Source organism: Nannobrachium achirus, assembly GCF_963921795.1.
Source record: "Nannobrachium achirus genome assembly, chromosome: 16".
Taxonomy (NCBI): Eukaryota; Metazoa; Chordata; class Actinopteri; order Myctophiformes; family Myctophidae; genus Nannobrachium; species Nannobrachium achirus.
The window spans coordinates 4,265,890-4,284,030 of NC_137823.1; the positions used below are offsets into that span (position 1 = coordinate 4,265,890).

The 18,141-nt window shown below is 46.2% G+C and overlaps 1 protein-coding gene across 1 annotated transcript in view; it reads right to left on the reverse strand.

Annotated features, from left to right (window-relative positions):
• mettl24 (methyltransferase like 24) overlaps positions 1-18,141 on the reverse strand; it is a gene marked incomplete at both ends in the record, with an annotated part of 144,438 nt that overhangs the window by 21,712 nt on the left and 104,585 nt on the right. The window contains 2 exons of the mRNA XM_080744168.1: positions 318-549; positions 9,353-9,462. Of these exons, the coding sequence (XP_080600294.1) occupies positions 318-549; positions 9,353-9,462 (342 nt within the window). The remainder of the gene's footprint in view (positions 1-317; positions 550-9,352; positions 9,463-18,141) is intronic.

An 18,141-nucleotide genomic window follows, 5' to 3' on the forward strand; every position in this document is an offset into this window, starting at 1 on the left:
ATCGTTACACCCCTAATGGACAGACCCCCCCCCCCGTGACTTGCCTGGTTAATAAACCAGACCGAACACAACAACACCCCCTGGTGGTGTTGTAGTACGGTCTGGCACTGATCCATTGAGATTCTATTTCCTCAACCAGCTTCAAGGGTTGGCCAATCAGGGTTGTATGCTTGGGGCACGTGGTTTCTGTAGGCTTCGGCACGTGGTTTGGGGCAAACCCCAGAAATGAAAACTCTTCCTGAAATCCCAGACTTTCTTCCCAAAACGAAGTGTGTGATAGAGGCTGGCAACGCCAGGCAACCCCGTGAGCTCTCTACCTGTCTGTGGCCGAAGTCGTTGAGGATGGTGGCCAGCTTCTTGGTGGTGGCGTGCTGCTGCTGCCGCTGGGCGGCCATGGCGGGGTTGGGGTCCCTCCAGTCCACGGACAGCCGGTGGAGCCACATGTTGGCCTGCTGCAGGTGGGCCTGCTTCAGGCTGGGGTCGAAGCAGTGGACCTCGCAGCCCGCCGCCGCCAGGGAGCGCTCCAGGGACCGCTCGTCCACGCCCAACCTGCAACAACGCACAGGTGAGAGATTTACTGAATGTCTGTCTGATGTCTGTCTGTACGGTCTCTGATGTCATAGTACTGACATCACAGACTGGCCTGGACACGGAACACCATACCGGTATGTGGGCATAAAAGAGAGCCAGACCGACAGAGATAAGAGATAGGGGTGCGATGTTGGTGTAGTGGTTAGTTCATACGCCCTTCATGCGGAAGGCTCAAACCCGGTTCAAACCCTGCCTAAGTCAACCTCAGCAAGGGGGAGAAGAAAACAGCCATGGCCTCCCCTGAGTAACAAGAAATCTTGTGAAATAAAATGTCGTCAACCAATCATCAAGGACGATGATACAGGAACAAAGAAGAGATATGAGATCTCCATAAAATGTATGGGCATGAAAGGGACAGAGACAGACGGATACGACAGGTATGGCACAACTGGAAGTTGCTGAAGAATAGTGGTGACTATTCTGCCCAACGAGCACCGGTCTAGTTAATTTAATCAAACAACTAAGGAATATAATTATAACTGCATTGGTAAATAAGTGCATTTAAATCAGCGGGTTTCAAACTTTTTCATGTCAATGACCACCCAAATCAAGATGTATTTGTGTTGTTAAACTGTTCAAAAAATATATATCAAAATTGTTTGAAAATGGCAGCGTGTCATGTGTTGTGAGCCTGTAGATCGTCTATTTTCCCAACACCCGAAGCGATTAAACTTGATTTTGCCGCTATATTAAAGTGATAGTTCACCTATTTTTGACATGAAGCTGTGTGAAATACTTGCCATTAAAATAGTGGTAACAAATGTATTAATCCATTACCAGAGTCCCGTGGTCAGAGTTCTGGTCAGTTTTAGATGAATATAAAGTAGTTCCGGTGATTTGGCATTTTTTGTGTCCAGTATCACTACGCCGCTGCAATGTATTTCCCCAAAACAAGGTGCTTTGCAGTCAGCTGATCAGAACGAAACCTCGCTCTATATGGTAGAAATAGGCCAACAATACAAATGACGCTAGTTTTGTGGATTAATCTATTTTCAATGATTGGGCCACGCCAAATGGCCCCCACCCCATTGGAACTACTTAATATTCATTAGAAACTGACCAGAACTCTGACCACGGGACTCTGGTAATCAATTAATACATTTTTAACCACTGTTTTAATGGCAAGTATTTCACACAGCTTTATGTCAAAAATAGGTGAACTATCACTTTAACAAATTTTCCTGCGGACCCCCTGGAACCCCCTCAAGGAACCCGGGGGGGTCCCCGGACTTATGCATACAGTATGATAGAGATATAAATGACAAATACAACCTGTTGCTGAGATATGGACTGACAGGCTGCTGAGAGCATTCTCTACAGCTACTTTGTAAACATGCCTCGTCTGATCTTGACTTTGGCTCTGAACAGCATGCCCACTTCATAGCAGCAGTGGATAAATCAAAACATGACAGCAAGGGTTTCTGCGGTGGGAATCAGAGGTTTTCTGGAAGCTGCTGTGAGCTGCAATGTTTTCGTGGCTGGCAAAGGTTCACGTTTCGCTCTCCTGTGATCCCACTTTTCAACGCAATGTCTAAAAATCTGAGTAGCCTCGACCAGGGGTCTTCAACGTTTTCAGTCCAAGGACCCCTTTAGTTGAGAGAGAGATGAAGCAGGGACCCCCACACAATAGATTCCATATAGTTTCATTTTTTGACAGCACTATCATCAGCGTATTTTTGGATTCATGTCAATTTGTGTTTTCAGATATTTAACCACTTGAACCATCAATAGTTAATAAACTTGACCTTTCACTCTGTACTTGGTCTGCTCTTTTTCCCCTCTACACCAAAGCTCTTTGCCGAAAAAATAGGCGATCTACAAGCTCACAGCTTGTAGATCTGCTATTTTTGGCTAAAGTTCTCCGAATATGGATGCTAGGGTTCAAGTGGTTAATAAAAAAAAAAAAGGAGAAAACACAAAGATTTGGTGGACCCCCTGTAGTAACTCTGGGGACCCCCTAGGCAGTAAGGGCGAGTGCCAAAGTACCTCGGACGGTCGCTAGTAAATTCAGACGGACGGTGCTATATTCGGCCGGCCGGCCGGACTTTGGCACTCGCCCTCTCTCCCCCTCGGGGTCCCGGACCCCATGTTGAAGACCCCTGGCCTAGACACTTTCCCCATCTCCCTCTCTCTCTCTCTCTCTCTCTCTCTCTCTCTCTCTCTCTCTCTCTCTCTCTCCCTCTCTCTCTCTCTCTCTCTCTCTCTCTCCCTCTCTCTCTCATTCAAATAACTCTCCTCACCCTTTCCCTCTCTCAGTTATTGAGAATCTCTCCACTCCACTCCCCGGTGTCTTGTTTGCGTCGCTGCCTTCCGTAATTGCGGCGGAGAAGGCAGTGCATTTCACACTCCCACATCAGAGACAACGAGCCACCCAGGGTCCCTTAAATGCATCCCCACTAGCAGGCGACAAGAATCCAGCTGATGTGAGTGAGCGACGATTGAGACGCAACAAGATGTCTCCTTTTTTACCACGCTAAATATTTCAACAAGAGACAGAGAGACACTGATGGAATCCCCGGTCGGTCTCCAGCTGAGGAGGAGGGGGTGTTATGATGCCTGGCTGCGAGTCAGCGCGGAGGCACTTAAAGATGACACGGTTTAAGAATTGCTCATGAGGGGATATGTAGTGAAAAGCCCACTGTCAGTGAGTGCGATCTGCTGTGGGCCAGGAGACATGCAGCGCTGATAAAAGAGGCAACAATCCCTGCTGGAAGGAACGGCCTCGTTGTCTCGGGAGAATGGAGGGCTGGCAATGAGCGGCCAGGTGTGTGCGTGCGCACGTGTGCGTGTGTGCGTGCGTGTGTGCGCGAGTGTACATGTGCGTGTGTGCGTGCGTGCGGGGGCAGAGATAAGAGTCAGAAAGTAAAAAAAAAACTATACTACTTCAAAGAAAGCTAGAGGTAATAAGACTTGAAGGTCTCACTATTGTGTGCGTGTCTCTGTGTGTGTGTGTGTGTGTGTGTGTGTGTGTGTGTGTGCGTGTGCGTGTGCGTGTGTGTGTGTGTGTGTGTGCGTGCGTGCGTGCGTGCGTGCGTGTGTGTATTGTATGTGCACACACGTGCACACGTACACGCGTACATGTGCGTAATGGGGCCACGAGAGGCTATATTTGATCCTAGAGCTTCTCAGACTGAGTTGTGAATAGGCCTGGCCTCTCTGTGAACTGTTGTGTCAACACCCAGCCAGCCAGCCTGGTCTTGAGATGGTTTAACAAACAGTGGGTGGTAGCAGGTGTCGCCATTCTCTGCTGCACTTAATCCTTTTCCTGTTTATGTTTTGCTAGTCTTTGTACCGTCAGAGACCTTTTCAGCTTCTCTGACCTCCTACTACACCTAGTTGGGGCATTTCCGATACTCCAGTGAACGTGGAGAGCAACGGTCCGTTTCTCAGTGGTTTTGTCATCTATGAAGGTTAAATAACAAATTGAGCTCCCATGCCCCAAAAATGGCAGCAAAATTTGTGAGAGCCGCTGAAAGTTTGTGTCTCATTCACTTCCTATACACTATACTATAAAGGGGAAAAAATACCCCCAAAGAATCTGCTTTAAGTATCATATGAGGGGTCAAACTATGTTTTTTTAATGATTCTGAATCCATTGTAAGCATTTGTTTTGCATGAAAAAAAAAATCCTTTAGCTAAAAACGGACCCCATGAAACTGTGAAAAGTGATGACTCCTCACTAAACCATAGTTTTGTTGGGTTTTAGCCCAAGGAATATTATTTTGTGACGGATCTTTGCTCTCCACGGTCACATAAGTTACGGAAATGCTCCAAATATTCCCCCTCTTCTCTTCTCTTCTCTTCTCTTCTCTTCTCTTCTCTTCTCTTCTCTTCTCTTCTCTTCTCTTCTCTTCTCTTCTCTTCTCCTATTCTCTCCCCTCCCTCCTCCCTCCCCTTGTCCTTGACACACTGCCATTACCAGGTAAACCCTATATACTTCATTGTTTGACAAATAGGACAAAACAGACGACGTAACAACCTCACAATGCATGTGTGCCATTTCTTTCCCCCAGACGTTCTCGCATAACGACACGGCCAGAATAAGGTTCATTGTGGTTATTGTAGCACTGCGTGTAACACAGGACGTTTCTAATTCCCCTGTCGGGCTTTAACCCAAATAACCGTTTCTAAATTTGAAGACGGGCCACGGAGGGATGGGGGAGGGGGGGGGGGGGTGCATTACGGTGAGTGATATGCCGCTCCTGCTTAGTCTCAGAGCAGTTCTTTTTTCTGCATCACTTGAGGTAAGTGATGCTGATGAGGCTGGTCTTAGCTCGCGCACAGGGGTGTAAAGTAACTAAGTACATTTACTTAAGTACTGCACAGAGTATTTCTATATTGCAGTATTGATACTTTTACTTAAAGGGGTCACTTTAAAAAGTCATCTTAAAACATGAGTTAATATTTTTATGATGTCATTGTGGGAATGCGGAATTATAAGCCAATCAAATTAATTGACTGTACTTGGACTACTTACTGTACTGGTCAGCTGTTGTTGCGGGGCGAGGGGCAGATTACACTGTGACATGAGTTTCAGACTGTTTCAGACTGTTTTCAGAGGGGCGTGTCAGCGGGCCTTTAAGTAAAAAATGTGAGTACTTTTTCCACCACTGCTCGCGCACGAGGGCTGCAAGGGGAGGCCGCATCAGATGGATGGATGACAGGCGTCACTGTTGTCCAGTGGTGGAAAAAGTATTCAAATGTTTTACTTGTTAAGTAAAAGTATCAATACTGCACGTATAAATACTCTGTTAGGGTATACGGTCAAAGCACCCAAATATTCTACCTATGAGAGTGGATTCCGCCAATGCATTTCAATGAGAATGGCATGGATGGATTTATGGTCTTGCGCAGCTTTCAGAGTGCCATGATCTTGTGTTTATGCTTGAAGCACTGTTTTCACCCTCTGTCCAATCGGGTGAGTTGGAGCCGGACCGTCACAATAAGACTCAGGAAGTTACAAGTGGTTGTAGCTAGGTGTCAGTGGTTATAGTAGCTACAGTATGTGTGTCATTGGTTATCGGGAGAATCCACTGGCTGAGCACAAAGAGAGTTTATCAGCCGGCAGCCATACTTGTGTGTGTGACCGTATCCTTAAAAGTAGTCCGGAATTCAAGTACAAAAGTATATATAGAAAGAACAAACTAGAACACGGTTCTATAAAGATCCATTCAAGTTCCTTAAAAGTATCTTCACAAAGGAAAAAGTGGAGCTCTAAAAACAACAAAGATAGACCTGGAAGATCATCTGAAAGCAACACACTCTGACCCAAGGCGGCATGACCATCTGACCATTCCTTCAGATATCCCACCAATTGACCCCCCTGAACATCACATGCCTTGCCAATATGGAAAGAGGTGGAAAACACAGTGCGTCTGGCAAGAACGGCATCATCCCCGGGGCCAAACGGAGTCCCATACAAGGTGTATAAGAACGCACCAGATGTCCTGAGGTTTCTGGAGGCTCATGAGAACAGCATGGCATGAGAGGATAATACCTAAAGTGTGGCGTAGGGCAGGTGGAGTCCTTATCCCAAAGGAGAAGGACTAAACGAAGGACTAAACTAAACGTTGAGGGCAAAATCTTTTTTAGCGTCATTGCTCAGAGGATGTCCGAGTATCTGCGAAGAAACAAGTACATGGACACATCTGTACAGAAGAAGCTATGCTGAGCTCGCCGCTGAAGCACAACACCGTGGCTGGAACACCGAAGTCCGCCCATGTAGTGGAGGTGGGATGCAGAGGGTTTATGGCAAAAGATCTACAACCAGACTGTTTGCAGACCAAAGCCAGCGTTCAGCCATCAAAGCTGCATTGGAGGCAGCCGAAAGAAGCAGCCAGTGGCTTTTTATGAGGAGGAAAGACCCATCATTTATTTAGCTCACGACCATGATCACATGCTGGGCCCCGAAGTAGCAAACCAGAAGGTATCCAGGGGGGAACATAAAAGTTACTTTTAAATATAAATCCATGAATGTCTTTTTGTCTAACTGCGCTGGTTATTATGTTGTTAGATTACAGTAAAATAACTACAAATGCAAAATGTAACAAAATGGTCACTTTAACAAAGTATTATAATTATATTCTCCAGACTTGTATTCTTCCAGACAAAATGGTATATTCCCAGGTTCCGCAGGTCAGCTGCACAGGTGCAATGCATTATTGTTAATTGTGGCACGTTTACTAACATGCTTTCACGGCCCGCCCCCGGGCAGCACACAACAGCCCAAGAAACCGTAGAAACCTGGGTAAAAAACTGGGTAAAAAAATGAAAATACTAGTTTTTTTCAGACATTGTGAAAATAGCCGATCTACATGCTCACAACGCCTCGCGCTGCGAGGCGTTGTGAGCATGTAGATCGGCTATTTTCACAATAGAACCGTGTTATACTAAATGTAATGCCTCTTTTCCATGAGGACTCCCATCTTTGCCATACCCTAGCTTTTGCTGAACTGACGCCACTGCCCTCCCCCCCACGCCATATGACAGTCCAATCAGAAAACATCTGCTCCTTCCTGCCTGGGCAGGGCCGCGCACGCCTCATTAAACAGCATGCAAATGAGACGTACGAAACGCACGATACACGAGCACGCGCATGATGGCGCGCATGACACATGCCGGCGGCACATTCTTTTGGTGCGCGCACTGGCTTAATGCCACCACCCACATTTCCGTTTAACCCCGGCTTATTGTGCGGGGCAGAGGAGGCCCGTGGTGTTGTGATTGGCGTCCTGGTGGCACATGGCAGAACTCTCCTCAGGGGAAATGTACTTGGTATAAGTTGGCACAGGTTCACAAATATGACTGGGAGCGCTGTGCATAATGTGTGTTGGGTGTCTCTCTGTGTGTGTGTGTGTGTGTGTGTGTGTGTGTGTGTGTGTGTGTGTGTGCGTGCGTGCGTGCGTGCGTGCGTGCGTGCGTGCGTGTGTGTGTGTGTGTGTGTGTGTGTGTGTGCGTACACACATGGGCAGGGACGTGCTGGCCATTTGGGAAAAGCCAGCCATTGGGAAAAAATTAAAAATTAAATGTCGGCCTTCGTTCCATTTTGGGGGCTGGGCGGCCAACAAAGTCACTGTCGGGCCGAAACCTCGTATCTCCAAGTTTCAAATTTGGATTTTTTTTCACAAAGCAAAGCCCTGCTTCATCATACAAGGCCGTCGCACAAAAGTAGGTGCGAGGCGTTGTGTGCTTGTAGATCGTCTGTTTTCACTAGTTTAAATCATTTTTAAAATGATAAGTAGGCCTACAAAACAAACGGTTTTGGACATACAAGGTTTCCATCCGAAAACAACGAAATATAACTCATGTAATTGGCCCACTGGCTTGTCACTTGTCATGATCTGAAATGGCAAATCTTTGAGTAGCAGCAGCGCTATAGAGAGAGATCTCTATCTATAGCGAGCAATGAGGGCCTCTCCAACTCTTTTTCCCGGGCTGAATCAGGGGCCCAGCACGTCCCTGCACATGGGTGTTTGTATAATATACACGTGAGAACGTGACAACCAGGAATCTAGGACAGGGACACATATTTCCAGTGAAATGTGATTGCAGTACTTGTGTTGTGCCTTCATGGCTTTTGTCTTGTTATTTTTAGATGTTTGCTTTGTTTTTTTTCCCAGATCGGCCAACTGTTATTTCATTAGAGCCACAGTCTGAGGTGGCTTATACAAAGTCTACTGAATGAATTAGAATGATCTTATAGCTTAGATCAGCCCCCCTGGGACATGAATGCTAATGAAGAATTTTATTGGCTTGAAAAATCCGACTTCCGAGTCATATTATTAAGCTCATGCTGTATTCAGGGCGCACGTTAATCTGTTTGCATTAATCATCGCGATGACGCATAATGCTCCCCTTCGTGCTGCGCATGAGAAATACATGCGCACACCTGTATGCATCTAAGAGTCACCGTTGGGCAGAAAACACATATCTCTAAGATTCAAATGTGTATGTTTTTTCGCAAAGTAAAGCATCATACAAGACTGTCCCACAAAACCAGTGAAAACAGCCGATCTACAAGCACACAACGCCTCGCAACGCGAGGAGTTGTGTGCTTGTAGATCGGCTGTTTTCTCTATTTTTTAATAATTTTCAAAACGACAAATGCAAAATGAACGGCTTTGGACATACAAGGTTTCCACCCGACAACGATGTTTTTTTGCATTCCGTGTGATCGTCTGTGTGTTCTCACTGCGTGTGAGTGCGTGTGCATGTGTGTGTCTGTGTGTGCGCATGTCTGTGTGTGTGTGTGCGTGTGCGCGCATGTGTGTGTGCGTGTGCGTGTGTGTGTGTGTGTGTGTGTGTGTGTGTGTGTGTGGGTATCCGCCCATCATTCAGCCAGAGGAAATCAGCTCCATCTCTTGTTCAACCTCTTCAATTGACCTCTGACCCCTGCTCTATGGAGTGGCAGAGAGCCAAGAACAGCAACAATCGCTTTAACCCCCCCCTCTCTCTCTCTTAATGTGACTGCTGGTGACAGACACGCACAGGTGTGCTGGCAGGCATGGCAGGGGACCGTGGGAGAAAGAGAGACTAAGGGGTCCCGGCCTGAAAACATTGAACACTCCCCTCCCCCCCATCCCGCTACACCAGGGGTCTTCAACGTTTTCAGGCCAAGGAACACTTAGTTGAGAGAGAGATGAAGCAGGGACCCCACAACCTGTTCATAGATTCCATATAGACAGTGTGTGCGTGTGTGTGTGTGTGTGTGTGTGTGTGTGTGTGTGTGTGTGTGTGTGTGTGTGTGTGTGTGTGAACCCACCCCAGCGAGTAGACCCTGCAGTGCTTGCTGTCCATGCTGTGGACCAGGCTGTACTTGGGGTCCAGACAGACGGTCCAGGGACCCTCATTGGACAAGGACTCACATGAAACCTGCACACACACACACACACACACACACACACACACACGCACGCACGCACGCACACACACACACACAGACAAAAAGGCAGATAAAATGTTAGGGGTGTCGAGTGGTGTAAAGTAATGAAGTACATTTACTTAAGTACTGTACTTAAGTACAATTTTCTTTTAGATCTTTTGTCTTTACCTGCTTTTATTGACAGGTGTACAGTAGGAAACAGCTGGGAGAGAGCCGCGCTGTGAGCTTGTATATCTGATATTTTTCAATTACTAGGGCCCCTCCACCTTTTTTTCATATATTTTGTGTGCATTTTCTGTCTGACAGGAAAATGTGGAGAGAGATGGGGAGTGACACAGCGAAGGTTGTCGGGATCGGGAATCAAACCCGCGGCACACTGTCAGGCTGGCATTGCAGCCAAGGGTGTTCTTTGTGCTTTTTGCCATTGATTTGGAGTTAATTTACCACTGACTGGTGGGCGGTGACCTATTTCTAATCGGTGATGGTTAATTGGGAATTTGGTTGTGAGGAATCAAAGTGTCATCTTGTTATAATAGGTGATAGGATTGGGAAATGTGAAATGAAATGTGGCACAAACTCACATATGAACTGATTACAATTAGGTGGTCACTGTGAGCTCACAAAACATGTTCATTAAATGTAATTAAGTCTTCACTATATAATCTGCACAGACGCGGACGTAAATGGAAAATGTTGTTGAAGGCACACGACTACGACGCAGTATTTGTAGTTTTTAGGAACATCATCATTTTCATCATGCATACATGGAGTCTTTTCATTATGAATTCATGATATCATAACATTTCTGACGTTTCTATTCCCTGCTCAACCCTACTTTACTCCAGCTCTCCTTGGCCAGTGTAGTGGAGTTAATCAACTCTGGCACATACAGTACATGTACAGGAATCAAGTCATCATAAATTCATGCTGGGCTCATGTTCATTCATGTTTGATCCTGCGTGGAGTGACTGACACTCTTTCACGCTGTCTCTACTCACACCTTCTTTCTCTCCTGTCACAGTGATGGAGAATGGACAGGATTAAACTTGGACAAAATGATTTCTCCGACCTTGATACACGAGGCTCATGATGTTCACAGAGTGAGAGAGAGCAAAGTTCCCTCACCGCTCAAGGATAGAGCTGGGCAAGGCAAGAGAAAACTGCCAACCTCTGAATCATTGCACTGAAAGGAATTTGGCTGCAGACTTAGTTGTGAAATGCCTGCATGGCCTTTACTCTCTCTCTGCGTGTGTGTGTGTGTGTGTGTGTGTGTGTGTGTGTGTGTGTGTGTGTGTGTGCGTGCGTGCGTGCGTGCGTGCGTGCGTGCGTGTGTCTTGATTGGACCTGGGTCAAACTATATTTCCAATAACTTTCCCTTACTTCAGTGGCTGGAAGTTGTCTCATAGGACAATGCACCGCGAGCCACAGAGATCTGAGGAGAGTTGGAATTAGAATTGGAAAATCAAATTCAAGGGGTCGACGCATACGTGATTGACAAACAACTGGAGTTAGGGTTAATATCACAGGTTCAACCCTATTCCTTGAGCTTTTGGGCTTGTGGGTCCCCGACTACAAGGGTTAGTTTGTGTTGGATGACAGCAGAGGGAGGATTCATGAGGTTGTCCAGCTGGGGCTGATAAGTCGGCACTGCCAAGTTACTGCTGTCAGCGTCCGAGTGGAGTGGGCAAGAGAATGAGTGAAAGAGAGAGTGTGAGTTGGAGGAGATGGAGACACACTGCTCACTTTACAGCCCTGTCCTTTGGTTCATGTGCCGTAAATCTGAGTTATGGGCTACCCAGGGGCGCCGCACCAAATGCTGGGCACTGGGTAGTGTTCTTCATAGGGGGAGGGGGGTTTAACCCATTTAGACTGGCAACGCATTATTACACGTTTTTGTGTGCTTTAACTATTTAAAAATAGCAGATATACAAGCTCACAGCGCGGCACCGAGCTTGTAGATCTGCTATTTAAAAAAAATCTTTGAATATTTCAAATCCTTCCAGTGGTGCTCAAACTTTTTCATGTGAAGGACCCCCAGAATGATATGTATTTGGCCACGAACCCCCATCTCAAAATATTTAGTTCAAGGCACGCCCCAGAAGCAAAATTGCAGATCTACAAGCTCGCAGGAGCTTGTAATCTGCTATTTTTCATTAGCTAAAGTATAAAATAATTAAGGCCCCTCCACCTTGGGCCCTTGTAACTCAGTCCCACTCCCCCCCCCCCCTCCCCCCTTGTGACACCCCTGGGGCTACCGATCAAAATAAGTGGCGTTTCCATAAAGCCACTTTTTGCGCATTAACGGCTTATTCGAAAAATGTTTTTATGGAAACACTTCAAAATGCGAATAAACTTTCATTATCCGCAAAAAAAGTTATCCGCTTGGAGGAGGAGGATTTTGAGCCTTTATCGAATAAACTAAATACGCATACGCAAGTGAATGGAAACGGGTCAGACAATAAATGCGAATAGATTATGATGTTCTAGGTCCATTTCCCCTGCCGCTTTACGTCCATGGTATAGCGTTAGCCCACAAAACAAACCGGTTGTTTGTTACACACGGAGTGACACGGACCGTGTGTAAATTCCTCCCGTTTTCACCTCCCGGAGTCATCGGTGGCGAACCCTTCCTCATCACACAGTGTTGCGTGCCTGAAGTGCCCAATCTACAAGCTCACAGCAGCTCGCATCCACGTCTCTGCGCCGCGTTGTGAGTTTGCAGATCGGCCACCTGACCTTCCAGAGGACGCTGAAACTTGCAGGATGAGCACTGTGCAGCGATGCGACCGCGGTTTTCCCGGTGAACCGGTAGCTTTATGTATTGAGAGGAACTCTTGCCAATTTCGTAAGAGACTCGTCGCCAATTGTAATATATTTAAAAGTTATTTGGGGCCATGATGATGACTGATAACCCCTTCTTCCCACTACTAGACAGCGACCGAGTCACAGCAGTCAGACGGTGCAGTGCTCAGGTTCCGTGTAAAAAAAATCAGCCCGATCAACTCTTGCGACCGTCGCTAATTCGAATGACACCCGCAAATGGAAACATGCTAAATTCGCTTTGTCTTAATGCGTATTTCTGATAATTCAATACGTTTATGGAAACATGGCTATGTCAAGGCTAGGAGTAACTCATAGTTTGCTGATTCAGTCTCTTCTTGCACCTGCAGTGACCAAATCTAACCTGACCAGGTCACCTGAACATCCGTTCATATCTACCAGTCCTGCCCTGAAGCCCGGATGGTGAGAACTAACTAACTTAAATCAAATGTTGTGTTATAGCTTTTTCATTTTTCAATAGGCCTACAGTATATGAAATAAATGTGGTTTTAACTTCCATTGTAAAAAAGATTGACTCAAGTCTGTATTACAAGACTCATCTACTGCAATACTGTCATCACATGCACCTGTACGTCAAAAGCCTACTGTGAATTCAGTCCATGCACTGCAGTTGGTTGCTGGTGTAGGCAGTGGTTCTCAACCTTTTCAGGCCGCGACCCACAAATAATCATATTTGAACTGGGGATCCCCCACCCTGCACAAGCACTTGGAATTGTAGGAGTTGGCATTACATTTAGTTTGACTCGATCAATTCCATTGTGAAAATAGCTGATCTACATGCTCACAACGCCTCGCAATGCGAGGCGTTGTGAGCATGTAGATCTGCTATTTTCACAATTACTGCCACTAATATTTGACTGACAATTTGACCAATGTTTGACCAGAGCTACTACAAAGGTCTTTAAAGTCCTTAAATTGTCACTTTAGAAATGTGCAGATACCCTCCATACACTTATACTGTATGTAGGTCTGTTTACTGTTGAGTAAGAAAACAATGTTAACTAGAAGCAGTGCTCTTCCGAGCACAGGTCTCCACCAGGCCACACAAATCGGCCTGTTATAGCGCCACCATGAGGCTGATATCGCCCTGTTATAGCGCCACCATGAGGCTGATTTGAAAAATGTGGGGCAGAGGTTCTAGATTGGCATCCAGGGAGTGTGTGTGCTCAGTTTGGCAGCGATCGGGCCAACGGTGACTGAGATTAGCTGTTCACAAACTGCGAGGACGCACGGACGGACGGACGCACGGACGCACGGACGCACGGACGGACGCACGGACGGACGGAGGGGAAAACATACTCTCCCTCAGCCTTCGGCTGGTGGAGACAACTAACATTTAGCTAAACATCTGGGGACCCCCCAAAATAATTTGACCCACAGGTTGAGAACCACTGGTGTAGATTCCAACAGCAAAGGATATGATCACTGTAAAATGTATTGCTGCAACAAATGTATCGTTCCAATCTTATCCTACTCTCGCCAGATTGGCCAGACTTTTGACTCCCGCGATTTGCAAATGCTCCCGTCATACAGTCTGGGTGACGGAAATCTGATGAGTATCCGGCATGAGAAGCTATAATGCGGAAGTGAAGCCTCCTCCCCGCTTCCGTTTCATTTTTACAGTCGCACACATTTATCCTAATATAAAAATCATCTAAGCACTCACATCTTGCTGCTTAACAGAAATGATATTTTAAAACATAGTTTTGTGAACGGAAATGTCAGCTTCCGATACTCGCCGTTCGGGAGCTGTCATTTCTCCAGACTCTATATCCACAACTTTCCAACATCCCATGGTGCATTGCGCAGAATGTGCAGGCAGCTTCTGGCGCCGCAGCCGAGAGTGATCTACAAGCTCACAACGGTTGCATCTGCGACGCGACGTGAGCTTGTATGTCTGCTGTTAACCGGAAGTGTCCCGCAAATAATGCTGCAGTAAATTCTCGCGGAAACAGGTGGATAGCATTATTAGGAGATTGTGGAATAGTTGTCTGGCTATGCGAGACTAATCTTATCCGATAAGTCCTTGTCCTCTCATTTAAAAAGATGCAGACTTAATTACATCGCCTCTTCACTCCTGCAGCGTCGACAGCAGCACTGAACTGCTGTGACCGACGATGATGACTGTAATCAGCCTTCTTTGTACACGCACGCACGCGCATGATTAGGTCTTGATGAGCAGTCCATTATCGTTTAGGTAAGTAGCCATTAATGCAACTTTGTATTCAGCGTTCATATCACACCTGAGCGGTTGCCAGTGGTGTAAGCAGTGTGGAAGAATACCAATGATTAATACAATTAGCATATCGTCGCTGTCGGGTGAAAACCCTGTATGTCCCTGTATGTACATTTTAAAAATGATTTAAACTAGTGAAAACAGCCGATCTACAAGCATGTTTGTAGATCTGCTGTTTTCACTACTTGTGTGCGACGGCCTTGTATGATGAAGCAGGGCTTTACTTTGTGAAAGAACCTACTAATTTGAAAGTTGGAGATCCGAGGTTTACGCTCGACAACGACGATATGTGCATTATGCTTTTCCTGTGACTTCATATTGCACTCTAGTGTACTTGAGTACTGTACTTAAGTAGAATGTTTAGGTATTTGTACTTTACTTCCAATTTCCAATACTTTCACTTCTTCTCCACTACACATCTCAGAGGCAAAAATTGTACTTTTACTCCACTACATTTATTTGAAAACTTAAAGCTATACTGTGTAAGTTGCTCAACTTGTGGTCAGTAGCTCTATAGCAAACCTCGGTCGCGTCCGCGTCTTTCGGCCGTTTTTCGGTTCTCACACCCCCGCGTCTGCCTCCACCTCGCCGAGATCTATCTTTTGAGGGGTCCCTGGTTCCTGTGCGTTCAGCCATTCCGGAGATACACTCCTTCACCCATGCCTCCCTGTGCAACCGAGTATACAGACACACGGGAGACTACAAATATGGCCGCCCTAGCGACCCCACTCCAAGATGCGCTGTGATTGGCCGGCAGTGTATAACCCTCGCTGTGATTGGCCGGTAGTATGATGACGTCATTTTGCCGCGAAATTCTCCCCCCCTCACGGCTCATAGAAAACATATAAAGAGAAGGCTTTTGAAGCTGAAAATAACGGAGTGGGGGTTCTAAAACTTTAGCGATTTAACAGTTAGGACCATTTTAAGATTTGTTTTATAAAAAAAGTTACATGGTATAACTTTAATGTAGATTTTGATTATTATTACAAAACATACTTCAGCCCCACATCTCAGGCCATTTCAAAATAGCCGATCTACAAGCTCACAATGTGTCGCGATGCTTTGTAAGCTTGTAGATCTGCTATTTTCAAAAGATTTTCATACATTTTAAAACTTTAAATGGGACATTCTGCATAATGAGTACTTTTATTTTGGTACTTTAAGTACATTTTCATACCATCCAGGGATGAACCAATATATCGTATACCGATATTTGCCGTTATCGGTCAATATCAGTATCGGCAAATAAAGCAACTGATGGCCGTAGCTGATATTTATCTGCTGTTGATAACCATACATTTTGCGCTGGCTATGTTGGTGTGTTGGTTATTTGAGAGTAGATTCTGAACAGGTAATTCTTATTATGATGTATTTGTTTCCCTGGGCCAAAAGGGGAAATAATAACACCAATAAACTGAATACACAAATATCGGTATGAGTATCGGCTATCGGCTAAGTTGTTATTTTATATAATATACCAGTAAGACTCCCTAATCGGGAGATAAGCAACTGTCAGGTCGCATGTAAAAGTTGGCCTTATGGTGGTGCTAAATAGGACAGATCCATGTTGCTGACATGACTGTAGACATACTGTGTACCACTTTGCGTGATTTTAGTGCAACATCTGTAGGAGCAGTGTCCATAAATGTGTTTTAAAAAATCAGCCTGAAGGTGGCGCTATATGGGACAGATCCATGTTGATGACATGACTTTAGAGATACTGTGTACCGATTTGCGTGATTTTAGGGCAAAATGTGTAGGAGCAATGTCCAAAAATGTGTTTTGCAAGAATCGGCCTCATGGTGGCGCTACAAGAGGACCATGTGAGAATTGAGGGGTGGAGGTTGTGGTTTGGCAGGCAAGGAGTGTGTGTGCAAAGTTCGGCATGGATAGGGGCAACGGTGGCGGAGATATGAGTAGGGCAAAAGTGTGACGTGACGTGACGTGACGTGGCGTGACGTGACGTGACGTGATGTGACGTGACGTGACGTGACGTGACGTGTGACGGACGGACAGACAGCTGGTGGAGACGGTCGCAATAAGTAAGAAATGTGAGTACTTTTTACACCACTGGTTGCCAGTGGTGTAAGTAAGCATGTATGGAAGAATACCAGTGATTAATACAATTAGCATTATGTGCAGCATGCTTTGCTGTGGCTTCATGTTGCACTGTAGCGTTGTTGATGTGACAGCAGCCTCACAGGCCATCTCCCAGAGTGGAGCTTCACCAGGCACTGTGTCAGGCAGCATTAAGGCTGAGGGCGCTCTTATCACACCAGCTCTCTCTGTACGCCGTCTGTCACTGCTTATGAATGACAGCTCCTTCAACAGACTCCTCTTTCTCTTTCACAGGCACGCACGCATGCACACACACACAGGGGCGTCACAAAGGGGGGGAAAGTGGGACTGAGTTACTAGGGCCCAAGGTGGAGGGGCCCTAGTAACTTTAGCTATTGAAAAATAGCAGATATACAAGCTCACAGCGCGGCACCGAGTGCCGCGCTGTGAGCTTGTAGATCTGCTATTTTTGAAAATGTGTGAAAATGTGTGCAAATCTTTGAATATGTATTTTTTTAAGCGAACCATTGTGACTCAAATTTTGCTTCTGGGGGGTCCCTGGAACTAAATATTTTGAGATGGGGGTCCATGGCCAAATACATATCTTGGGGGTCCTTGACATGAAAAAGTTTGAGCACCACTGACATGGAAACATAGGTTTCTTGCACACATTTTCATGATTTTTCAAAAATAGCAGATCTACAAGCTCACAGCGTGGCACTCGGTGCCGCACTGTGAGCTTGTATCTGCTATTTTTCAATAGTTAAAGCTATACTGTGTAAGTTGCTCAACTGGTGGTCTGTAGCAGTATAGCAAACCGCGGTCGCGTTTGCTTTTTTCGTCCGTTTTTCGCTCGCGGACCGGGCCGTCAGACCACCGCGTCCGCCTCGCCTCGCCGAGACGCTTTCAATGAGGTCTCCCGTGTCCTTCTACGAGCAGCGGTTGGGGAGTTACATGCTAGACTCCTCCAGTGTAAACACTGCAGTGTACTTCCTGAAGGCGTGTTTCCTAAACCCACCAGAGAGCCCGGCAGTGTATGTTCTGCGCTGTGATTGGCCGGCAGTGTATAACCCTCGCTGTGATTGGCCGGTAGTGTGATGACGCAATTTTTCCGCGAAAACCGGTCCCGGGCAGGGATCATAGAAAACATATAAAGAGAAGGCTTTAGAAGCTGAAAATAACGGAGTGGGGGTTCTAAAACTTTAGCGATTTAACAGCTAGGACCATTTTAAGATTTGTTTTATAAAGAAAGTTACATGGTATAACTTTAACATTCATGGGGGGCCCGCATTGAATCCTTGTACCCAGGGCCCAGAACTTGGTGTGGCGCCCCTGCACACGCACGGACGAACACACAGATAAAAGCACACAATCGCTTTCTCCCTTTCCCTTTCCCTTTCTCTTACTCTGTATTTCTGCCACATTAGCTTCCTATCTTCCCCTATCAGCCCCTCCCCTCTTTGATTTCCGCCTCGCGCACGAACCAACGCGCGATTGTGACTGATTCGCTGTGAGCTGCTCTGTGAAAAAATAA